Source organism: Lathamus discolor, chromosome 1 (assembly GCF_037157495.1).
Source record: "Lathamus discolor isolate bLatDis1 chromosome 1, bLatDis1.hap1, whole genome shotgun sequence".
Lineage (NCBI taxonomy): Eukaryota > Metazoa > Chordata > Aves > Psittaciformes > Psittacidae > Lathamus > Lathamus discolor.
Window position 1 is genome coordinate 63,880,923 of NC_088884.1, and position 25,104 is coordinate 63,906,026.

At 37.4% G+C, this 25,104-nt stretch overlaps 1 protein-coding gene across 7 annotated transcripts; it reads left to right on the forward strand.

Moving 5' to 3' along the window:
* The first annotated feature begins 36 nt into the window (after positions 1 to 36).
* Positions 37 to 22,379, forward strand: ABHD18 (abhydrolase domain containing 18). 7 transcript variants are annotated; one of them, XM_065674535.1, is made up of 14 exons: positions 37 to 159; positions 3,045 to 3,192; positions 4,064 to 4,172; positions 7,142 to 7,226; positions 7,990 to 8,090; positions 9,685 to 9,763; positions 9,853 to 9,937; positions 10,729 to 10,756; positions 13,082 to 13,220; positions 13,995 to 14,084; positions 14,812 to 14,913; positions 16,234 to 16,606; positions 18,649 to 18,811; positions 19,430 to 22,379. In XM_065674535.1, the coding sequence occupies exons 3-14, from the start codon at positions 4,081 to 4,083 to the stop codon at positions 19,479 to 19,481; spliced, it is 1,389 nt and encodes a 462-aa protein (XP_065530607.1). In that variant the 5' UTR covers positions 37 to 159; positions 3,045 to 3,192; positions 4,064 to 4,080; the 3' UTR covers positions 19,482 to 22,379. The 7 variants fall into 7 exon arrangements, with proteins under 7 accessions (XP_065530607.1, XP_065530589.1, XP_065530570.1 ...); XM_065674498.1 differs by lacking the exons at positions 37 to 159; positions 3,045 to 3,192; positions 4,064 to 4,172; ... (3 more) ...; positions 9,853 to 9,937; positions 10,729 to 10,756 and adding exons at positions 10,786 to 11,945; positions 12,503 to 12,646; XM_065674502.1 differs by lacking the exons at positions 37 to 159; positions 3,045 to 3,192; positions 4,064 to 4,172; ... (3 more) ...; positions 9,853 to 9,937; positions 10,729 to 10,756 and adding exons at positions 10,786 to 11,945; positions 12,557 to 12,646.
* The last annotated feature ends 2,725 nt before the right edge of the window (positions 22,380 to 25,104 follow it).

A 25,104-nucleotide genomic window follows, 5' to 3' on the forward strand; every position in this document is an offset into this window, starting at 1 on the left:
GCGCCTCTGCCGAGAGCCGTGCGTGCGTGCGTGCGTGCGTGCGTGCGTGCGTGCGGGCCCTCACCCGCCCGCGCCTGGGGCTGGCCCCGCCCTTTGCCCTCCTCCTCCCTCTTCCCGCCCGCCCATGTGGTGCCCGGCGCCGGGAGCGCTGGCTCGCCGGTGAGTGACCTTCGTGGGGCGGTTCGGTTCGGGTAGGAGGGGACGGGAGGGCAGGGGAAGGTGGCTGGCGACCAGCCTGCTCGGGTGTCCGCGCGGCTCTCCGCTGAGGGCGAGGAGCAGCTGTGCGCCGCCGAGGCTTCCCTCACGGCTTTGCCCAGCCGCCGGGGATGCTGCTAGCTGAGGTGGCCTTGCCCCGCGGCGAGCTACCGACCCCTGTCCTGGCACGGGGGGACGGACTCGGTGGCCGGGGGGCCGCTGAGGGGGCGCCGGCCTCCGCGTCCCCGACGCGTTAACGGGCTGTTGGGGGCGCGGCGGCCTGAGTGGGCTTCCGCAAGCATCCAGTGAGATATCCAGGTGTCGGCGGGACGCCGGCAGGTGAGCCCTGCACTTTAGACCAGGAGGTGCTGGGGTTGGCCTCCCCATCGCTCATAGCTAAGCACAGGGCGGGTGGATTTAAAGGCGGGAGGTAGGCAGCGATTGGCAGCCGCTCAGCGGGCGGGTGCTGTAGCGCGTCTGGGTTAGGCCCCTTTGTTTATCCGCAGGTTCCTCTGTATCTGTCCTGTGAGATTGTTGTGGGGCTTGTTTCTGGCTTGTCAGCGTGACTTTTTGTGATTTCTTGTCTTTCTTATATTGAAACACTGCTTAAAAAAGTAAGGGAAAAATAAATCGTGACCTAGTGTTAACTGGGAGAAAGGTTCTTAAGAACCATTAATATAATGGGGCAGGGAAGTTAAGGACTTGGCCTTCAAAAATAGGCATACCTTCTTTGCTTTTTCAGCTTGTTTGCTTGGTGGGAGCTGAATGTTTATATTCATGAACAGAAGTACTCTGAGCCTTTAATAAAGTCTTTATGTACTTTCCAGTGGTGTTTTTCTTGTAAGCAAAATGGCATGCATTGGGTAAAAAGGAACAGCTGACTTTTTATGTATTGGATTTTGGATGAATGATGTGTCCGTTTGTATGAAATAAGTGAACACACCAAAAATGTTAATTAATATGCAGCATGAGGATTCTGAAAGCAAAGCAAAACACTCTTCCTACAGCAAAGGCCTAAGTATAGCTTATCCATAGGTTTCCATGCCTTTCTCTCTGGAAAATACTAAATTAAAGTGCAGGGGGTTTTTAGTGGCACTTCTTAATGTGCCTTTATCTGTTACAATTTCTGTTCACAACTTAAAAGTTATGTAAAACTTACAGCATTAGCAGTATAATCATCAAATATTCATAACACAGGCACTGTATCTTGGGCTATGCAGCTATGCGGCATCTTTATTAGGTCACTGTTTCCAGCTGGTCTGTCTTACAAAGGGATAGTGATGTGACACATGTGGAATCAAGTTGTGGAACAAACTCCGCTCTTATTCCAAAGCAAGCTCTGCTGATTCTTTTCTCAAGTTCACACTCACTGCTAAAACACACTCATTATTTCTACTGTGAAATTGTAGAACTTCCGCCTCCAACAGCTGGATTTGCCTTTTCTGACAGTGAAAGTGTCTGTATTTGTCTTTCCATGTAAACACTGCTGGGCAATGACTGAGGCATGTCTGACCCTTTTCTTACTGAGATAAAAATAGGGCTCATCCTCCCATTTTGTTTATCTCAGTAATGTTTCTGAGAAGTTCTATACAACATGCTTCATGTACTTGGAATATTATTTTTTGTTTAATGTTTCCTGTATGCTTTCCAGTAGTGGTGTAATCTTGAATATGATTAATTGAAATATCCTGAATTACCTTGGAGTCTTTATTCAATCAATGAACTAGAATATTCACAGGATGAGAAAACTCTTTTTACTCCAGTCAATCTTGCATTTAAATATATTGGATTTGCTTAGAAACTTATTTTGGCATACTCTTGGTGCAATAGAGAGAGTTCATCAGGCCAGCTTTCAAGCTCGCAGCAAAATCAACATCTTCGTGTTTCTCTCTTATTTGACTTTTACTTTGGAGAGGATTAAAAAAAAACCAACAAAGCAAACAAAAAACCAAACCAACAACCAACTAACAAAACATACAAATATGCTTTGTTAAGCATCAAAGCATTCATTAATATTTCTTTTCACTGTTACTGGTAAGCAGTGTACCAACAGAAATGCAAACCCAGTTTCAGTATATTCTTGACAGCATCGATTTACTTGTGTGTACTCACTCTGAACTGTTTTCCCAGCCCTGTAGAGGGTCCATTCTGTATTACTGTCCCTGTCTCCACCACCCAGTTCTCTTCAAACACCAGGAAAATACCAAGCTGTCCCCCTGCTCCAAAAAGCAGAGGAGGGACCTTGCAAAGGCTACCAAGCACTTCCCATTTGATAACTCAATAGCATGTGTGGTCAATGAGTATCTCCAGAGTGGGCAAGGAAAAAGACTGTGTTGAAGTTGTCAGCTGTTTGCGACTGGTAACTCGTGTTAAAATATGAGGTCCCCACTTTGACTTTCTGATGGTTTCAGGTATTTATTTCTGCCCTGCAGTGACAGTATATAGAACCGTGGTGGCTTTCTAGAATGCTTTTTCCTAGTATTGATGTACCTTAAATTATCTATAATTTCTGTTTTGGTTATAGCTTATTCTAGGTGTTAAGAATCAATATCTGAAAAAAAGAAAAACACTTTAAGCATTGGCTTTTCAGAAGTGCGAAGAAATGTATTTGATAATCTGACCACAATTTTTACTTGCTACATTCAGACAAGTGTATTTTAAGAATAACCATGTTAAAGTGTCACAGAATAAATGAATTTTGGATTAAAATGAAAAAAAAAAAACAAACCCGTACCTGGTTTGGAGTGCGATGGAGTTTAGTCCATTTAGTATGGCGGGATCTGGAAATCCCAGAAAATAGTTGAAGGTAACTTGCTAACCATTGATCATTAAATCCGTTGTTTTCTTAGGTGTACACAGACCTTGGAGGGTTTTTTTTTAAGTGAATCACCTGTATCCTGCTAAGCAAGAAACCAAATTCAAATTCTCTTCTCACTCCCACCCCCACTGCACCCCCCCTCACTGGAAAAGCACAGTAGCGGCTCCCTGTTTACTTCAGTAAGTATTGCTTTAAAATTGTGCTCAGCTTGTCTAAAATCTTGTTTCCTTTAACTATATTCAGTCTAGTGTATTTGCTAAAAGAGAAATTACACTGGCAAGGATTTTGATGGTGTGATTTCTTCCCTGAGGGAAATGGGAGTATCACTTTCAAAACCATAAGGAATGAGTTGGTGAAATTTGGAAAGGAATGAGTAAAATAAAGGTTAGGATATATGTTTAAGACTCCAACGAAGACAAGCTTACAAAAAGAAGCTTTCTCTGCATCAGTACTTTTTTTTATATTTTTTAAATCAGTGAATAATTGCATAGCCAGAGATCTAGTCTTCAAGTTATTTAAATATTATTTCAAGCTTCCTTTCTGAGATATGTTTGTGAAAGCCTTGTGTTGACTGAAAAGCTTTTGCTGTTGCTGCTATATTGACAGGGCAGAGATCAATGCCACTCTTAGTTTTATCAGTTCAACTGAAGTACAGGTTGACTTTAGGACTGGTTGAAGATGTAGTTCTGTGACCTTGTGTGCCTCTTCATTTGGCTTGTCATCAGTTACTTAATAAATTTCTGCTTATATTAGGCATGTTAAAACCCTACTTCTAAATGACACTTCCCTAAAAAATGAAAAAACAAAAAAAAAAAAACCCCAGGCAAACAAACAAAAAAAAACCCCACCTGGAGTTTGTATTACCTGCACTTGTGTTTTGCTTAACATGAAAATAATTGACCTGAAGGTCAAGGTTAATTTCCCTGGAATAAAATGGTATGGCTTTTCATTAATAGAGACAACAGAATAGGAACCTGGTCTGTGTTACAATGGATGAACTTGCCACTCAACCCGTTTAACTGGCTTGTTTTTGTTTGTTCTTTTTTCTAGATGTCAGTTTGCTGCTAATGGGTGTAAGTAAATTGGATGTCTTGTACAGAAAGCTTCTCCTCACTAAGCTTTTCATCAGAGGATGGGGAAAGCCAGAGGATCTGAAAAGGTGACTTGTTAAGAAATACCAGCATAAACAGTACTTCTTATTAAAAAAACCCTAACCCATCCCTTGAAGTATCAGCAATTGTTACTGTTGTGTTTTTGAAAACAAACAAAACTGTTAAAGTTTGTTCTGTTTGGAAAACCATTTGTTTCAATTTAAAGGGAGAAACTGGTTTTAAAAGAAGTCTTTGGGTGGTTTGCTCAATGTTTGTGTTTTAAAAGGCTCTTCTTGAGAGAATGTATGTGTCTAGTTTGATTTTTCACTTATGCATATATAATAACATTTCAAGCAGCATCTCTGAAAATGTTTTTGTAAAAACAAAAATTGCTGAATTTTTGCAGAGTTGTTCTGTGTAGCATTAAAAAGGATCTTGCTAGCTTTCTGTAACTTCTTAGTAATAGCAATGAGCTTTACAAGTATAAGATGTAAACAGAAGTTTCTCTTGTAATCCAAAGTAGTTAATTTATTCTTTTTAGATTTCTTGAAAATAAGGAAAAGAAAAAAAGGGAGGTAGTTCTTAATTTATTAGCTGATTTTTATTAGTTATTAAGAGTAACACCTGTAAGTTGAGCATGTGCATTTCTTAAGTTTAAATATTAAGTGACTGAACAATATGTACTGTGCATCACATAAGATTTAAATAGGAAATGATGAATTTTCTTTTAATAAGCTATTTCTTATGTATTTGAAAGTCAATAATGAAAATTTTTAAAAAGTGAAATAAAATTTTGTTCACTGTGAATAGCAGTGATGTCAGAGATTATTTGTTTTTTAAGTCCAAGTGAAACATCTGATCTTGAAATGGCACTTGGATTGCTTTATATGTCTCTTAAGTTGATTCTTCTCTTAGTAGCAGACTTTCCTGCAAAATAAGAATGCTGGATTTTTAAAATGTGTACTGTTGTTGGAATAAGCAAAAAATGTGCGGCGTTTTTTATGGCAGCCTTTCTGTATTATGTTACATGTGCATGTATCTGAAATGGCACATTTTAGTGTTATCAAAACCCTCTCTTAAAAACTTTTAGGTTCTTGGTGAGACATGAAGTTTAACACCCCCATCCTCATTGCCCCCCAGCAGAATTACTATCTGTGTAGGGAAACTTCTGGCTAATTCTGCTTTTAGCTATTGCAATTCTAGGCAAGGCTTTTCTCTTGCATGGCATCCATAAGGGTACTCACACTCATGTCAAACAGAAATAAGGAGGCATTGCTGATAGTAATAATGATATTGGCTATTCATATTTCATAGAAAGGGGGGAAGCCTCTCACATGAGATCAGAAGGAGTGGGGGAAACATGAGGCAGGTTTGCTGGCCAGCTGGTCTGGGAAGTGGAAGAAGAATTTGTTCTATGTATAGTTCCTGAATGGGAAGAAGATGAGGTGTTCCCCAACAGTTTGGATTCATGTGAAGAAGGAAGAATACCACCTCCTCCCAGCATCTCACACTGGCTAGTGGGAGGAGGGAGCACCACTCCCTATATGCATGCCAGAAACAGTGTCAGTGTTCTTTCCCTTTTTTTTTTCTTAAGTGATTGCTGTGAGGCTCCATTAGAACAAATTATTTAATTTCTTAATCTTCAAGCATTTACTGAGGTTAACTGATACTACAGACTACCCTGCCTACATGTAATCTGAAGTTTTGTGTGCACACCCTTGATGTGATGACTGTTGATGTCCTAATGGTTTATCCTTGATTTATTGACAAGAGTTGAAATTCCTCTGACATGTGCAAGATTTAGCCTTCAGTATCCTCCTAACTGCAGAGGAAACACATGAATGCAGTATTTTTGGAAGATTGAGTGTGAAACAGAGCATGTCGGCATTTAGTTTACCTCCACGCTCACGTGTGTATTTACAATCACAAGAGCAAGCAAGCTATTCTTAGCGTAGAATATTTAAGGTTGAGGGGCCACCTTGAGGGCATCTAGTCCAAATCCCTTTTCAAAACAAAGCTAACTTCTTAGCTGATTCAAGTCAGTTGGCACCACATTCATTTGATTTAGAAAAAAAATAAGTCGCTTGAGGAAGGGGATGATTTATAGTTTCCCTGTGTGACTTTTCTGGTACTTGAACACTGTGAATAAAATCTTTTACTCTGTTCCAGTAGGAATTTCCTGTGTTGTAACGCACAGCCATTGCCTCTTGTCCTCTCTGTATAACTGTGAGGCGAATCTTGTTTCATTTTTTCTGTAAAACTCTGCAGCCCATATAAATAGCAGAAGAAAGCAATCAGATTTCCCCATTAGCCTCCTGTTCCCCAGGCAATGCAAATGCTATTCCCTCGGCCTGCTGACTGCTGTCTTGCTGAATGCAGTGTATACTGTTTGTCTTCCCAGCTGCAGGGGTGCACTGCTAGCTCACGTTTAGCTGGCTGTCCACCAGAAACCCTATGTGTTTTCCTATAGAGCTGCAAAGTTCCCATCCTGTATTGTTGCATGGTGCTGTTCTGTCCTAGGTGCAAGATTTTGCAGTTTAATCATTGAACCTTAGGATGTTTGTTGACCTGTTCCTCCAGCTTACCCAGGTGGTGCTTAATGGTAGCCTTACCTTCCAGCTATCAACCTTACCTTCCAGTTTTTGTCATTCATGAACTTCCCTGAGTCCTGCTTGAAACTTGTTTCCAGCTAGATCTCAGACCATTGTATCGGCAACAATACTTTGGTGTGGGCAGCTGAGCTATTTCTTACTTTGGCTGAAAAATTACATAACTTTTCAACATATCAGGTGTAAAATACTGTTTAAGAGCTCTGCAACCATAAGCAATATGCCGGAATTGTTTGGGTTTTTTTTTTGAACTGAAAAACATTCTTATATACCTACCCTTTGGTAACAGATTAATCTGTAAATGCAAAACTGGCTTCATAACTTTTATTTTCTTTGTAGTTTACTTTAGCTCCTGAAATTTCATACAAGTATCTTCTCTTTTTTTTAGATTAAAAGTTGAATCTTCTCTACTTGTTTCCTTTCAACAGAATATTCGAATTCAGAAAGATTATTGGAAACAGGGAAAAATGCCAGACGCTGGTTTCAAAAGATTACCCAGTGTTCATTGACAAGGTACTTACAAGCAAGACATGATGCAGTTTAACCGAATTTATTTTCCTGATGGTACATAAAGGTGAAATTAAGTTAATACTTACCAGGCTGCTTTTATAGAATTGAATCTTAATATCATGTGAATCTGTATTTTCCTGATGTCTGAATTAAATCTAGAAAGTGTGCATAAGGGACAGAAATTGAGTAGTTCTAAAGTCAGATAAATGTACTTCTGGTCAATGCTGTGGAAAGCTGAAAGCTTTTAGCAGTTTGTTGTTTTGACTTTTTAATTTTTTTTTTAATTGATCTACTGTGGATAGAATTGGGAGGCAATGGCAAAAAAGTGAAATGGGCTTGGAAGGGATGGAAAAATGAGCGGTTACATTAGCTGCTAGAGGAGAATGAAACTGAGAGAATAGAACACTGACTATACAGCTCGTGTTTTATTTTTTCCTCAGTAATACAACAGTTGGGGTGTGGGATGTCAGATCTCAAAGCTCAAAAAATGCTGAAAATTTAGTATGTGTTCTGAAAGTTATTTAAAATGGGACAGTATTACACTTTATTCATTAATCCCTTTAGTAGGTCATTTAATAAAAGCAAAGTTTGAAACAAATGTTTGGGCTGTGTTGATAACGTGTATGCCTGTTTGAAACAGACTTCAGCTTTGGGGTTTTTTTCAGTACATTTTTATCCTATAACAAATCTGTCTGTTTTAAGAAATTGGCTTCCAGAGTAAGTTAAACTCTCTGAAACGTATGCTATCATCCCATTTCCTCTGTAGGTTGAGGAGCAGTCTGACTGTAAAATCCTTGAGGGGCACTTTATTTCCCCATTGGCTCATTATGTCCCAGGTATCCTGCCAGTTGAATCTCTTATAGCAAGGTGAGAGAAACTGAGTGCTATTTCCTTTCTGAAACTAGTACTATAGCAAAAGAAGAATGGTCTGTAAGTAGTTTTATTGTGAAGCTAATTTATTGTGATACAAATTCCCTGTAAAAGATTTCAAACTGTTTTTTGTACTAACATGTTGGAATAGATTTTCATCTTAAAAGTGAAAATAAATACATGTGATAGTTTAATCGGTGCATAAATAAATTAAAAGTCCCCTAGAAAGTACATACTTTTTTGGTGTAGAAATCATATTGCACAAAGCTTTGGAATACCCTGGGATTTTTTAATAATTTGTTTGTTTGGGTTTTTTTTTTCCAAATGAGTGAGATGCTGGAAATGAAGGACAGTAGTTCTCTGTTTTATATGTAGCAGGAGAAGCTGTTTATGTGAAAGAAGCCTGTCATACTATACTTGTAGGAACAATTCCAGTTTTCCATATACACTGAATACAAATATTATGTACAAAGGTACCCAGCAAGGTGGATTATCTCTAATAATCAGAAGAAAAGGGAGCATAATTTCTGTTTGCTTTTCATTTTGAGCTAAACTTTTGTGATGAATTTTTTTTCCCCGAGCTTTGCTTAGTAACTGAAATGTTACACTTAGAAGCTTGTCAGTGCAGGTTGATACTGGCATTGTCGATTTTATCAATACTGCTGGTTGGTGGTTTCATGTGCAGTCAAACATGTAACACTGAGGAATGTCAGAAAAAGTTTGATAGTCAAAATATCAGTTCTCTTTCACCTTTCCTTGGGTTAGAGAAAGCAACTGTCTCTTAACATTGTTGGACAAATTAGTACCATACTGGAAAATACAGTATACTGATCGTTTCCTTATATATGTTCCCTTACACTTTGTAGACAAATTATGCTAATTGTTGCATTGTACAGTATTGTTACGGCTTTGAAATGCTCTATAAATTTCCCTTAAGATCGTTATGCATCGCATGAATAATTTTTTTCCAAAGTGTAACACATTTGTAGGTAACAGTGCTCCATCTTGTGGGGGGAAATGCTAGTGGCTCAGAAGTGATTTCTCTCCCCGCCCAGGAGTTAGGCTGTCAGTAACCTGAGTAGCAGCAGCAGATGTTGAGTAATTGTTGTTGTGTATAGAATAGCTTCATTGTTTGTATGTTGGGGTTTTGATTTATGTTATTTTATGTATTTATTATTTAAATATACTGCTCATCTTAATCTTCGATTTCAGCTGTTGTGCCTCAGGAGAGAAATAGCAGTGCTGTCTAGGAGAGCTAGTCGTACTTGTTTAGGCTGCTGCTCACCTGAAGTTCCATTTCTCCAGTCTGCAAAATTTAAATAGTGACAATAAGGTAGTGGTCTTTTTTAGGGACAAGATCTTGCAGCTTGGGTCCTTTTCTTGTTTGGGATTTAGTCTTTTACTTTTGGATTCCTTTCTTTGTTGTATGTGTTTATGAAAAATTACATTGCTGAATCTCTGGCAGTTTCCCTGCATGGGTTAGAAAAATACTTTATTCTGTCTTTTTTGGTTTTGTTTTAGACTAATTTCTGCGGTATAGCTTGTAAATAGATATACTTACTTTGCTAAAATAGGTATTTGTTTCTCATAGATTTCAGTTCATCATACCCAGAAGATGGAACAGCAAGCACAGACCTGTGTGCATTCATTTAGCAGGCACTGGAGATCATGTGAGTATGCAAAATGTAAAATTGATTGTTATTGAGTAATTTAAGATTCAGATTTTATCTTAATATATGTTTGTGCATCTTATCTTTAGCACTTCTGGAGGAGACGCACATTAATGGCACGCCCAATGATTAAAGAAGCCTGTATGGCTTCCCTGTTGCTAGAAAACCCTTATTATATCCTTCTGTGGAAAAGCACCATAGTTACTCTATTCTCGCTGGAAGGTAGAAGACTTATGACACTGGTACAATATCTACTTTATGAATTGATTTCCAGTGGACTTCTCAAGTGGACAGAAGCAAAGAGCAATGTACTGCAAAACCACGTTGTGGAACACGGTTAATACAATGCACTACTTTTACACCAAGTACTGCTTTTCTGATTTTTGACGTTTTTAAAAATGTCTTTGACAGTTTTTTACTGTAGTCATTAAAGTCCTGGTATGAATCCGTGTACTGATGAAAGTACTGGTGTGATCCCTTTAGCCATGACAGAATGAAAGCTATGCCTTCATTCAGCATCATAGTGTGTGACTTCTGGATGTGTTGATGACAGGAAAGAAGGTTGCCTCTCCGGCCTTCCTTTCTCAAATGCAGCCCTTTGGTACCTCAGGGACTTTGGGAAAACTTGCTGCTACCATTTAAAATTGGGGCAGGTTTAAAAAAAACAAAAGGTGAATTTCTGTCCTGTCATCAACTCATCAGTAAGTTCTATAATACTACTCAGTTTTATTAAATAGGTTGCCTAGTTACGCTCTTTTCCTACCAATATACCTAACAAAAGTAAAATCTTAAATTGCAAACTACATCATTAAACTACATGTAAGTTCCAGTTAAATGTTTGGGGTTTCAGTTCCAAATTTTAATTAATCTGTGCTATTTTTGATTTATTTAATTTTTTTGTTTGTTTGTTTAATTGCCAGTTTTTGTGTAGAAACTTTTTACTTTCTTTAACTTGAGTCTTCTACATGGCTGTAGAAAACCTAAGGATCAATTGTAAGTATTACTGTTAACATTCATAGATGCTATCCTTTTGAAATACCACCTTTCTTTTTTCCTTCAAGAAGCTCAAAGTGGTGTAACCTTTGATAATTTATTAAGAAAAAAAATGTCCCAAGCATGGAGCATTTGTAACCTGCTAATGTGAAATTGTCTACTCTCTGCTAGACTGCTTTGTCATTTCTTGTGTTAAGAGATCACAGTGATCAAGGAAGTTTGCACTGGGTGAACATTCAGTGTAGGGTGAGATGAAGCAAGTTGTGTGAATGCACACACTAGTTTATTGAAATGTATACAATGCAAGTACCAATTTATTTTCCTGTTCACAACCGTACATGTACAAATACTGCAATTATAATACAGACAACTGTGGATAAGCTTTGTGCAGATAGCAATTATAACAGGGAAATACACTAAGATTTTACTTTTCCAAGGTATTTTAAAGATTGGCAGTCAGGCATGTAAATAAATATGGTGTTGCTTGTTTGTTAATCAGTGGAAACTGTGCAATGTTCAGTATTTTACAGGACTTGCTTCCTCAGTTTCTTAAATATGAATTCAGAAGCCTAATTAGGTGGTCCTGGTTTTTTGCTTTTCATGTTTTCTGAAGCATTGGCGAATTAACAGAATTCAGCAGGGTATGTGTCTGAGACAAAGCTGTGGTATTAGTCAACTAGTATTTCTTAAAGTCCAAATATGACTTGGTGTTTTAATCCTTTTTAATCCTAACTTGGACATTAACATGAGTAGAAGATGCATGGAAGGTGATTTATTTTTAAACCTGTCCTTTCTATTAGGACTTGACCTGGAGCACTGTCTCGTACTACAGCATTTTAGATTTTCTAGATTTTATTTCAATTTCCTGAATCCAAAAGCTTAAAAAAATACTTTAAAGGAAAAAAAAAAATTCCATTTAAAAATTGTTTCTTTTTACAGCAGTTGCAGATTTATATCTATTTTGGCATAAGAATCACTTTTTTAAAGAAAAATGTTTGACATTAACCAATTAAGGTAATTGTAAAATTGCTTTTTTGATAGGAAAACTGCTTAAACATGTATTTATTATTGCATTTAGAAGTGGAAGATTACAGGAAAGTGACAGGCGAGTGTGTTTTGGAATCCATCCATTGGTGGTTTTTCTCCAGTTATTGAGAGTCTGATGCAGAAGGATAAACTAAATATTTTGGTGAGGATATTTCTGACTCAGTTCTCAGTTGTCCAGTTTGAGGACTTGGTATATGCATGATGTAGAGGAGGATTCTGAGAGGGGAGTGCTCAGTCTAATACCTTAACCAGCAGTTGTTACTCTTTGGAACAAAGTTGCAGAGCAGCAGCTTAGGCTTAGTTAATATGCTTGTAACTATTTAATAAATACAGCAGCTGGAGGGAACTGAAGAATCTTACAACAAAGCTGTAGGGAAGAATTACATTAGCTTATATAAATACTGGCCTGCAGCAGTGCAGTTCATTTCTGTGACTTGCACAGTAAGCTTTGTCCTTGTGCTTCAGAGCATCTCAAATATGACTGCATGCTGGCAGAAGAAGCCAGTAAGTAGCCTTTTGTAACCTGACTGTGTGATACTGAAAATACACAGCTCCCTTCCCCAAATTAGAGGCATGTTAATTGCTCTGTAAAACGCTTCCCCACACACACACGCTTTTTAGTGCCTCTGATGGTTCAGCTGAATAGCTTTCTACCCTTTTTTTTTCTGCTTGTTTCTTCTGTGTTTTAATGCTTTGCAGTACCCTACATGAATTTCACAGTACGGTGACAAACTTCCCACTTCACAATTTCAGTCTTACAAGTGACACTGATGAGTGCTTCCAAAGCTGACATACCGATTGGTCTTCAAATGTTGTGTGCAATTTTTTAATGATGTAAAACAGGTAAATAATAGGAAAAAAAAAAAGGGGGGGGGGGAAGAACTGTTTCTGCAAATGAGATGTGTGAGTGTAATCTAGGACTGTATCGCTTTGATTCCGCTTCTGAAAGATCTGTTACAGCTTTACAGGACATAGGAGTACTACTAATGAGATTCTAATGTTGGTAATATCTGTTTCTACAAGACCAGGCTATCAGTTATATTATGTTAGAAGCTTAGCAGGTGTCTTGTTTCTAGTCCTCACTTAGATGAAAATGTACAAGTGCCAGAGAATCTGGACTTGCTTTTTTTCTCCTGCTGAGTCAACAGGAAAGTTGAGCTCCAAAGTTCTCTGGGACTGTAAAAAGGCTTTGTATAAAAGTATGTATAGAGTGATGAGAACTGTCAAAATCTAATCTTAGAAAATAAATATTATATTTTCCTTTTCTTGGGAGAAAAGACGGTCATGTTTAAAAAATGTCTCGGACCTGTTCGTGATGGGAGGAGCTCTTGTTCTAGAGTCGGCAGCTCTTTTGCACTGGCTAGAGAGAGAAGGCTATGGACCACTAGGGATGACTGGAATATCCATGGGAGGACATGTAAGCTTTTATATTTCCTGTTCAGTAATTTTTGTTTTAACTTCTCATTTGATCATTTAGCATACGGAAATAATTTATTTTATAGTGTTCCCCTCATAAGTATTTCAAAATAAACAGTTGTGAGAAAAAAAATTTTGCCAATTCTCATGTTCTGTGGTGCTGAATCGGTATAATCCTCATGGAGCCCTTTGTCAGCTATCTCCTGAAAGCCTTAATAAGAATATAAGCTATAATTACGGTATTTTCCACAAGGAGAGAGGGGGGAGAAATGTTTTCTGAAAGAAAGTCTGTAGTAATCAATTGATAGTTCTCCTTTTCCTCCATCCTTCTTGCTTAAACTTCTGTGTTTGAATGCACTGTGTGAAATACCTCGTGTTTGTAGTCATGTTGTAATTGAGGTGACTTTTGCTGTCAGTTCTGTTCTCATCTCATCTTCTTTTCCCCAGTTGATCACAGAAGATTTCTATGATGAAGTAGTTAAGATTTTTTGTATCACACTGTGCATATTCAAACTAAAACATCAGTGTGTTAGTAAGATGTTTGAAAGACTAATCACAGTTAAAATATTACTGCTTGAGTCTTTACAGGTAGTCACTGGTCTATGCAACATAGGTACAAAGCATATTAAAATTACATACCTCTGTTTTGCTGTTTTGCTTTGGCACTGTGTATTTGTTTGATACTGTAGAAATAAATGAATTGAAGGTAAAAGAGTACTTTTTACCATACTGTGAATTCTATATTAAAATATGTAATAAGTGCCTTTGATTCTAGATGGCTTCACTGGCAGTGACGAACTGGCCTAAACCATTGCCATTGATTCCATGTCTTTCCTGGTCAACAGCTTCTGCAGTCTTTACTACGGTAATTAACATGTATTTTTGTTCATATGCTAGAATGTAATCAGATATGTAAGTTAAGGAGTTTGGCTTGGCCACATTTACCTTTTCAGTTAGGGCGTTTAGTCACCCTTCGGGCTCTATTAGTGATTGGTGGCAAAACCCACCCTTCCTGCTCAGGATATACAACACATGATAAGGAAGGTAGCTCGGAGCTACTTCAGTGGGTCATTTACCAAATGAGGGGCTGTGGCTGGTTTGTGGGACAGTGATTAGAATCCTGCTCTCAATTGTGAGGTGGTGAGGAAGCAAGCCATGAAAACATGTTTTCTTCTGTTCCAAGCCTGGCTTAAATAGTTGGGTAACAATGCTGCTACTACCGTGAGTGGTATCCTGTTGTCACTGCTGCTGCTGGGGTAGGTGAATGAAAAAACTGGCTTTGACACCCATTGTGGGTTTAGCACAGTCTAGATGTGTGTAACCCCTACGTTGGACCGTTTTCTGCCTTCTTTTCCCCATGTTTTTTTTTTTTTTGTTGCTTGTTTTTTAAAGGTTGGTAGGTTTCCCTGTCCTATGTTATAATAAGTGGTTATGATTCAATCACAATATATCTAAGGATTATCTGGAAACTTGGGCAGAATTCCACTGGAAAAATCAAGTTCCAGAGAGGAGCAGATCAATTTGTCTGAATATCATTGAGAATGATCTCTGGGTTTTACTTGTGTACCAGACACTTGTGTTTATCATCTCAGGGTGTGCTGAGCAAGGCGGTGAACTGGAGAGAGCTAGAGAAACAGTATTTTACACAAACTGTTTATGAAGAAGAAATCATTCAAATGCTTGAATACTGTGGAGTAAGTATCGTTTATATTATCTATTGGCTAATACTGCTGATCTTACAAATAATGTCACTTCTTTTTACTTTCAGTAAAAGTAGCCAATTGTTAACTAAACCATGTTTGCCTGTTGTTTCCATAACGAAGCAACAACGTAAGGAAACAAACCTTTGATAAATTTAATCTTTAAAGGAAAACCTTCTGAAAAACAGAAGTTAATGTTTTGTGTGTACAATGTGTGTTAAGTATAGACATTGCTACAAGTTTTTTCCCATGACTACATGTAGTGTAATCTGCAACATAAAATTAATTTAATCAAAACATTGACACTGTAGATAACATTTCCCAGTAACTGGCTTTATAGTCTGGAAAGCCAATAGCCTGGCATGTAAACATTAAAACATAATTTATTGCCCTTTGAAGCAACTGCTTCCAAATATTCAGTGCTGTAGAATATTTTTAATACATAGCAACATTAAGTTACTTTTCTAGGTCTCTCTATTTCTGTTTTTGTGGGTGATGTTAGCCCTTCCTCAGTTTTAGACTTTTAATGCACAGGCATTTGAGATACACATGAGGGAGAGCTTTGTAATCAGCTACTTCCTCCTTACGAAATATAATTTATTGTCTATGTATTAGTTCTTGCTTTCTTGTCTCTTTTTGCCTAGGGTTGAAAGGCTTTTCCCAAGGGGAATTTTGTTGCTTCATGGCTCTTTTAGATTGGAGTGATAACTTTTTGAGAATTGCTTATATGTTGCAACAATGTCTTCTAGCCAATTCTCATAAATCGCTTTTCCTAAGATTCTTAGCTTTGTGACAGTCCTTTTTCAAATATCTTATGACTGGAGAAGAGGGGCTGGGTTGGAGATAGTTACTTAAGCACTTACCATTTTAAGTAAAATACACACCAGGAACACTGATGGAGCAGACAAAAATTAAATACTTGAAAGATGTTCAGCTTGTGTCTTCCTAGTGGTTAGAGACAGTAGATTTTTTCAGTCCTAAACCTAACATCAGAGCTGGTCACATACGTTTGTTGCTCAGAAATTTAAGCTTAAATGAATGCAATTCAGAGTTTAATATAGAATTAAAACCAAACATTTGTATAATAAGCTACTACATATAATTATTTCATTTTTTAAGCCAACAGCAAGGTAGAATGAAATTATCAAGAGGTTATAATGATCAGGATTTAATGCTGGAAATAACAAGTACTGTGAACAGTACAGTTTATATATTTTTTCCTTTTTTTGATATTGAATTAATCTTAAAAATAAGATTAACCAACTGTTTTAAAGGGAAACCCTTAATGAATAATGATTGGTTGTCTTTGTTTAGACAGATTCCTTCAAGATGGGACAAGACTTTGTTAAAAACTTCCCCGACAGTGTGGACAGTCTGAAGGATGTGGACATAACTTCAAGAATGTTCAACCTTGACTCCTCAAGCAAAACTGTATCTAAAGAAGCTGTTCACAGCTTTACCACAAGTACTCTAAGTGCCTCATCAGAAAGACTCTTAGCACAAGATGCTCCTAAAATGCAGTGCATAAATCAAACATTTTCAACCAGTAGCAATAGCAATAAAAACTTAACCAGCTCACAAGAACACAGGATAAGTAAAAGGAGAAAGAGTGACACTTTACAGAGAGAATCCTTAAGGTTCATGAAAGGAGTAATGGATGAATGTACCCATGTAGCTAACTTCTCAGGTATGTATTTATTTGTTTTAATGTACAGTTTGGGAAAATTAATAACATGATGGAAAGAAAGGTATTTTCTTCATTCTCTGTTGTTTAAACCTGCTGGCAATTTAGCTGAAATAGGAGAATATCTTGAGTTATCCAGTAGCAGCTCTTTGCCACTCCATTTCCTAATTGTTTTTCTGTTTATTATTAATGGCCAACTAATGATAAAGTGAATTAAAAAATTGCCTTTCAGTACCTTTACTCATTTTTAGCCTGCATTGTGGTCTCTATTTTCAGATATGAGTTAGTGCACATTTGTATTATTTAAGAGTAAAAAAAATCTGTGTGATGTGAGTAATATCTAGAGGTAGCTAATCTAACAGATTCAAGTAAATCTCGTAAAGCAGAAATCTGTTACTGATTTCAGCTGGAAAGTACCCTAAAAGGGGAGAACCAAGCTTGTATTAGACAACTGTGACTTGTAAAAATACACAGAGGTTCCTATGGGGCTGTCCAGCCTAGTGAGTATTGTGTTTCCCAAGACAGCCATAGAGGGAGCTGTAGCCCAGCAACCCTTAAATCTCATGAACCTGGGTTTCCCTTTGTCTGGGACAAATCCCTTTCAATGGCCCACTTGCAGGCAATGCAAACAAGTGATTTCTTCCTGTTGCTGATTGAAAGGGTTTTGCTGGTGTGAGGGCTCTCAACATGCCCTAGAAACATACTTTGACTTCAGACATGTTTCTGACAGATCTGTCTTTGAATGTCAAAATGTTCTTGATACTGAGACCCTGTGCTACCTCTTTTTTTAATTCTGGCATTCAGTACTCCACTGAATATACCCAAATATTTCTGCACTAGCACAGATTTCTTGATTTGGACAATTTCTTGATTTGGACAATGTCCCACATCACTGCTAGCCAGGGATGCTTTGTGACAAACACTAGGTAAGTGCTTTCTTTAAAGCTTTAAAAGTTATTTCAGTAGACAGAAAAAAAACCCTGTAAGCCTTAATTCTAAGTACAAACATTCCTGTTTATCTAGACACTTATCAATGTATCACTTAGCTAAAGGGTTGGCCTTTCTTGAAACTTAAAAGGATCTGTGATCCCAGTGCACTTGTCCAAGTGATGTAGTCCTTTGTGTCACTTGTCTCCTAGATCTCTCCATGCTCTGGGAGACATGCATCTCCTACCACAGTATCCTTGGAGTGTGTCTAGAGAAGAGCTTCAGAAAATCTGCCTAGTAGTCAGATTTCATGGAATATTGAATGGAAAACTAGAATCTATCTTAGCATTACATATCCTCTATATGTGATCTGATATACATGAAAGGAGAGGGTCTAAATTATTTGTGACCCCTCATTATAAAATATCTTGGCTGGCACTCTATCATACTGCATATATTCTTTGTGAAGAGAGAACTGCACTGCGTTCTAATTCATTTTTGTGTTATTTTTCTCAACATCATTTTGTTGTTATGCCTGTTAGTAATGTGATTAGTGCAATTCTGGTTATGAGTAATAAATATGTATATATATAATAATAGGTTGGTATTTTTATGTTTTAACTAAAACATGTAGGAAGCAGAAAAAAAGTGAATACACACTGTACTTTGTCCTCTCATGTTAAAAGTTGTCTTTCTTATTCTCCTTAAGGAAAAAAGAAATCATATGGAGCTCCTACTTTGTTTAATTTCAGGTGTCTCTTAGTTCTTTTTGCTGAAAACAAAATCTCAAAGAATTCATCTGACCGCAGTAGAGTTTTGTTGATAAAGAGGAAAGACAATTCTCATATCATTGACTTGTGAAATTGTCCGCTCTAAGGAAGGGAAGGGGATTGATTAGTTTGTTTTTCTACTAATGGCCTCTACTGATTATGGCATCTACTGTAATGTCAGAAAACAGTTAAATTCCACTGGGAGACTTCAGAAAATATAATTTTATTAAAGCTTAGAATAATTTCATTTTTTTAGAAATAGAGAGCAGTTTTAGAACAGAAATCTCAGCTGATGTGTTTCTGTTTTTTACCTGTGATTAATTCAGTTTTGATTTGTTTTTTCTTTAGTTCCAGTTGACCCAAGTTTAATCATAGTTGTACAAGCAAAGGAGGACGCATATATTCCTCGAACTGGGGTGCGCAGTCTTCAAGAAATCTGGCCTGGATGTGAAATTAGGTATCTGGACGGAGGTCATGTGAGTGCCTACCTCTTCAAGCAAGGACTCTTCAGGTAAGGTAAATGGGGAAGTTTAACAATAATTGAGAGCTTAAACCCAGAATTTTGAGACACAACATTTTTTTTCTCAAAGTAAGTCTGTAACTATTCTAAAGTAACAAAAATCAAATACTGCTTTGAAGAACAAGTTATCAGATCTGAATTTACTAAATAGTTGTTCTGTTAATTTTAAAATATAAGGAATTATTAAGGGTGTACATCCCATTTAGGAGGTCTAAGCAACAACAAAAAGGAATAGCAATTTACAATGTCAGGGTATGCTAACCACTAGTTTAATGCTGTTTAAAACTTCTGAGCCTCATTTGCTCAGAAATTATAAGTTATGCATGTGTCTGACCCATCTCCAGACATGTTTGAGTGGAAAACTCCAAATCTGTTAACGTTTGCACTTGTATTACAGTCGGTAGACAGTTCTACTCATTCCGAAACATAAATATACTTACAGAAGTGAAAGAGAAGGAGAAAAGGTTACTTAATATCTCATTCTTATTGAATGCTGTTTCGAAATTGTGATAATAGCTTTGTAAATATATTTGTAAGTATATGGAAATACGCAACTTGTATCTGCCCGTTCCCAAGTTATACAAATTATCTTTTTTCTCCTTGTTTTAGACAAGCAATTTATGATGCATTTGACCGCTTTCTTCAGAAATACGCAGTTTAAAACTCTTCATAATGTATTCAAACTGTTCTCATCTTCCACTTACTGGAACTCATATTTGGAAAAGAAGCCTCGTGCAACATTGAGAAGATGATCACTGATTTTGACCAATTTAGGTAACAATTATCAAAAATGGTAAAGTACCAGCACTAATTCCATTTCAAACAGATGCCATTCTGACACGCTTGCTTCAGCTTTACCCGTGAAAAACAAATGGCAGTATTTGTTAGTGCATGAATGATTCATGTACTTCCTGTTTAATCACATTGTGTGTTCCTTTAATTCTGAATAAATTCTGGATTGTGTATCTGTTGAAAACAGACCACTCTAAGTATTGAAAGAATGTAAAATTTGCTGTTGGGCCAAGGTGCTCTTGCGTTCAGTATTTTTCTGGTTTGTTCCAGGTACCTCTTGCTTCCTCATCTCCTTGCTATCCCTATTGTGTTGTAGAATGGCTATGCCAGCACTCAGCCTCTTGTATTTGTCACTGATTTTTCTCTTATTACAAATTGAAAATGAGCTATAGTAGAAAAGGCAGCAAAAAGAGACTTTCAAAGTTCAATGAAGAATGAGAGAGGTATTCTCATTCAATGAGTTTGAGATTTTTCTGCCACTGAATTAAATGGTGCCGATCTGAAAGAATCATGTAGCAGTTTGTTGAACAGTTACACAAGACCGAAATAAGTGAAAATGGAGTGTCTAGTAATTAATTGTTTACATGCATTTGATTGGATAACATGAACTTCTTCTGGATTTTTTTTTTTCTTTTAGAATATGAGAGGAAATAAAAATATAATATTTTTTATTTAGAAGCAGTGTCACAAAGAGTCTGATTCTAAGCAGTAAAGTCAACAACAGATTACATGGTGCTATAAAGACCTGTTTTTTAGGTCCTTTTTAAAGTGTACTCAGTGCTGAATTGCAAAATACAGTTTCACAATAACATTAAACATGCATGTGAGACTAAGGGTTATCAAAACAGTTAAGTTAGCTCCTTATTTTTAAACACTTTTTTTTTTAATTGGGTGGGAAATAAAAGAAAAATTATATTTAATAAAACACGAAGTCTATTGTTCCATCCTTTGGGGATCAAAAGTGCCAACAAATTACAGTAGAATGAAAGGTTGTCGTGCATCAGCTGTCACATCTTATTTCATGGTAATCTCCTGTAACATTCTTTTAAAGCTAGTTTGCAGAGAAGTTGCAAACTGAAACACTTCAGTATTAATTTTAATACTGTAATGACCAGTTGCACAGAAACAAACACATCTAGCCATTTCTTGGGGTATGTGACTCCCACACATTTCAAATCAAAGCAGTTCATTGATTTCTGTGATTTAGTGTGAGGGGATTTAATAGACAAAGTATGCAAACTCAGTTTGCATAAATATATTCTCTTGAATTTTAGTCTGGCAGACAGGACTAGTGTCTGGGAAGAAAACATGGTTCACTCAAAGATCAGATAAGTTCAGGTAAAACTGAGCTGCAACAATTTGTAATAACCCAAATTATTTAACATACAAATTTACTGAAAATGCAGAAGAAGTTACATTCTGTTGGAAGTTAAGTTGCTTCTTTCAAGTGTTTCTCTCATAATTTCTTTACACATTTTTGGGGTTTATATATATTAGGAGCAAGTGTGAAGTGACTAGCACGTTTAAATATAGTAAAACACAATGTTGGAAGGTTAAGAATCAAACGTAAGTAAGCTTACAAATTTAAAACTGAAGACTTGAATACTATACTAAAAGATTTGTGGGGTTTATGTTTTACAAGCTCATTCATCTACTGATGGTGTTTTACAAGACCATTGTCTGCTGTTCACCAGCTTGTTTAGATCTCACATTGTAAATGTATTTGTGTGCTTTATGTTCTGTTTCTGTTGCAGCTATGAGAAAAGGAGATAACTGATGGCAAGGGAAAGGCATGGATAGGTGGAAAAGATAGATTTTGTAAGGAGAGGAGTAAGCACAAAACCCATCAACTTCTCTACACTACAAAAGTATAACATGCAAAGTAAATATTTTCAAAGCGCACAATACTAGGAATCACACAACTGATGGGAACTTGACATCCTGGGGTTAGTGTTGTGATGATATTACTAACAAGGTTTAAATTGCCAAAAGGGCGTGCAATTCACAGAACCAGATTTATGCTAAGGCAGCTCCTGCTTGTGGGAGTGTCTTTTGGGATAAGTAGTGAAAAACTATTCTCTGAGAAGAATGAGAAATCACACTTGTTATGTGACTGAAGTAATGTTGCCAAATATGAAAGCCTGGTAAGAAGCATTTAAGAAATTTCTCAGGTTAGAATAACAATAAAGGGAAAAATGAGCTCTATGGTCTATTCGTGCAGTCATCGGACACGGGAAGCTTTTAGCTGGTCTGGGAAGGGGGGAATATTGCTGTGTAAACGTTTTTAACCTTTGGAAAATTGACTTTTTAAACCAGATTTTAAGATTAAATCCTAAGAAAACATAACTGTTAATCCACTTTGATGTTGAATGAGAATGTGATTTTTAATACAGCAATTGCATGAGAAAAATGTTGGAATAAAGTTCTTGCACTAAATCCAAAGAGCAGGTAAGCCATCCTGTATGTCTTGAATCTATTGTAAAACTGGCCTTGATCATTTTTGTTTGAATGTTTTTCAATAAAAAAAATTACTAAAACGAACAAACCAGGTGTGATTATTTTTTTTTTCTTTCTGATTAACAGGAGTTCAGAATGCATCTCACTGTCATCCTATAATCCTTTTTATTCCTGCTAGTACTGTGTAGCACGAGAAGAGGAGTTAATCTACAATACAAGATAAGCTTCACATAACAAACAGTGATACTGCTGTCATGTTTTTCTACATGCCGTGCCTAATAAAGAAAACAAGCTTATATCATCTAATTAAGATACCATTGTCATTCCACATTTGTACTTTTGAGTGGCTTTGTTATGCCGGAGTTTCCCAGATTTATTTAAAATCCCTTATGCTTTTAAAAGGGTCCAAAATCTGTACATCTTCCTGCTTGCTGCTGTGTTCCAAGAAAGGGTGTGTTGTATCACAGTGAACTCAGTGCGTAGTGTAGGACTGTCCAGCGGTAGCTGAAACAATGACCCTTGCTGCTGGTGGTTGCTCTTGCAAAGTGGGACGGTGGTGGTCAGATTTTGGAGTACTGCTGCTGAGAGACATCCACAGGAAAGGGAGTATCACATGCTAGCTGAAAGGCTGCTTTGAACAGATAGCTGTAAATGTTACTGGCAGCTGCATCTTTGAGGATCAGTTTTATTTTGGTGCTCAGTTATGCTGTCTAAAAAGTGAAGGCTGTGGTAACACCTCTATGTATTAATACTAAGACTGACAAAATATGAGGACAAATGGAGCGGGTGGTGCATTTTGTCTACATTTGAAAGGTCAGAGTGGAAGGTTAGGTCTGATAGGTTACCTGTGAGTAACCCAGGTAGTTTAATGTTTTGTTTACATGTTTCTGTCCTGGCATGTAAGTGCTGATCACCATCCAGAACAAAATGTGTCTATTCATTGTCAAATGGAACCTTTTGTAATTTTTTTTTCTTCAGTCTGAAAAATATGCTCCTCAAAAATGACTCATCAGCAATCAGTAGATCACTGCAGAAAGGTACCAGTACATGGAGGAATGGAGTCTTGTTGCTTTTTCTTGCAGGAATGTCATACAGTGTCATGTCCCATCCCTGGCAGTGTTCAAGGCCAGGTTGGATGGGGCTTTGAGCAACCTGGTCTAGTGGAAGGTGTCTCTACCTGCAGCAGCAGGTTGGAACCAGATGAACTTTTAAGGTCCCTTCCAGCCCAAACAGTTCTATGATCCTATGTATATTGATACTTTTAAAGAAGATTAGAAAGTGAAAATCCCTGGAGCCTTGGAATGCTATTTTTGCTTAGTAGCTGCTAATGTTTTGAGGCAGTTGATACTGTTTTTTTATTTCTGTTAATTGCTTCTGTCTTGTGTAACTTTTTTAAAATGTTGATCTTAATTACAGTTGGCTGGGCAGGGAAGTTTCTTTATCGTGAACTGTCAGGTTGTCTGTCAGCTCGGCTGCAATGATAAGTTACACAGTACTGAAACAAGGTTCCTATAGTCTGTGGGCATGTACCTCCTCATGAAAAACTGTGCCATGAGTAAAATCCTACTACATTATGCAATCCTGTATTTTGCAGTGTTTCCTGGTACACTTCTACACAAGATAAAACATCAGCATTAAAATGTAAAGCAGCTCCTAACACTTGTTACTCTCTTGGTTTGGTGTCGTGTAAACGAGCTGCCTTTTAAAACATGACTGTTTTAAGTGCTGTGCCAAGAAGTCTGACTTGCCCTTCTAGAGAGTAACATGAGGGATGATACAAAGTGTACAAAGAGTTACTGATAGATTTGTGCAAGTGGAGAAGCTTTTTACATACTCTTCAGGCCCAGTCCGCCTAATGGAGTATACAGTAAGCTGCCTACTACACAAAGTTAGCAAAACGAGTATGTACAAAAAGTTCCCAAGCTGCCACATTACTAGTCACCTTTACTGTGGTTTTGTGGTTGTATTTTTTTTTTGGGGGGGTGGTTTGCCCCAGCATACTTTTAATCGGTTTCGTGCTTTTTTTTCCTGGTCTGTTCAGGTTCCTGCACTGCAGTATTGCGGTGTTCCTCAAGTCCCAACTGGCCTATGTCTGCTTCCTTATCTGCTAACACTCGTACGAGAAAAGAAAGAAACAGGAGGTTAATCCCCTTTTTACCTGTGGCTTAGGTAGGGCCCCTGTACTTTCAGAACACACTAACCTGTGCTTATCTTGTGAGTCTTACGTGGGAAACCGTTGGAACAGGTATTGTGATTGATATTCCTGTTTCCAGGAAAGTAGATGTAGATACTGGCTATAGATATACTGGTATACTGGTATAGATAGATATATATACTGGTCTAGATACATATACAGATACTGGCTTTTTTCCCCTGTCAGAATTATTCACTAAGAACTCTCTTGTCATAGTTTTGTTGCTGCAATATAAAATTGACATGTCCTTGATTAGTAAATTAATTGCATCTGAAAAAAATCAAGTTCCCCATTGCAAAGGAAAATACTTCTATTAGTTTGAGGATTTGCTTTCATTATTTACACCTTTCTCTTGGTGTAAATTCAAAATGAAGAAAGAATATGTGTGACTTTTTGAACAAAAAGCACTTAGCATTAGTGATTTTTTCTCTATTTATTAGAAAGAGAATTTCCTCACTTATTTCCAATGTTTGAAGCTTAAATCTGCAGTTACAAAAACATGCATTAAAGTATCTATGTGGTTAGCTGACGGTAGCGTAACAATTGTGGTAGATATTTTAATTTCAAGCCCTTACCACAAAAGGTCATTAATTTCCTAGTAGCTTGAATAAAGCAGCAAGCATCTTGGGGGTTGTTCTTTGAGGTGGATTTGGGCCTCCATCAGGTGATCTGAGCTCACCTCACTAACTGGCACTCTGCTTGGACAGGAGGTATCCACGAGCCACACTGTGACAATTTGAAGTGCTCGATGTCTTCTGTTCTTCGGAGCCAAGAGAGGAAAATAAGTCTTAAGGTGTAAGCAAGGAAAATTACAGGAGCAGTAGGAGGTTGCAGGAAGAGT

Coding starts and splice junctions, on each gene's coding strand:
- ABHD18 (XM_065674535.1), top strand. CDS start 4,081: ATGGGTGTAAGTAAATTGGATGTCTTGTACAGAAAGCTTCTCCTCACT. Junction 13,221..13,994: donor GAATATCCATGGGAGGACAT/GTAAGCTTTTAT, acceptor CTTTGATTCTAG/ATGGCTTCACTGGCAGTGAC. Junction 14,085..14,811: donor CTTCTGCAGTCTTTACTACG/GTAATTAACATG, acceptor TTATCATCTCAG/GGTGTGCTGAGCAAGGCGGT.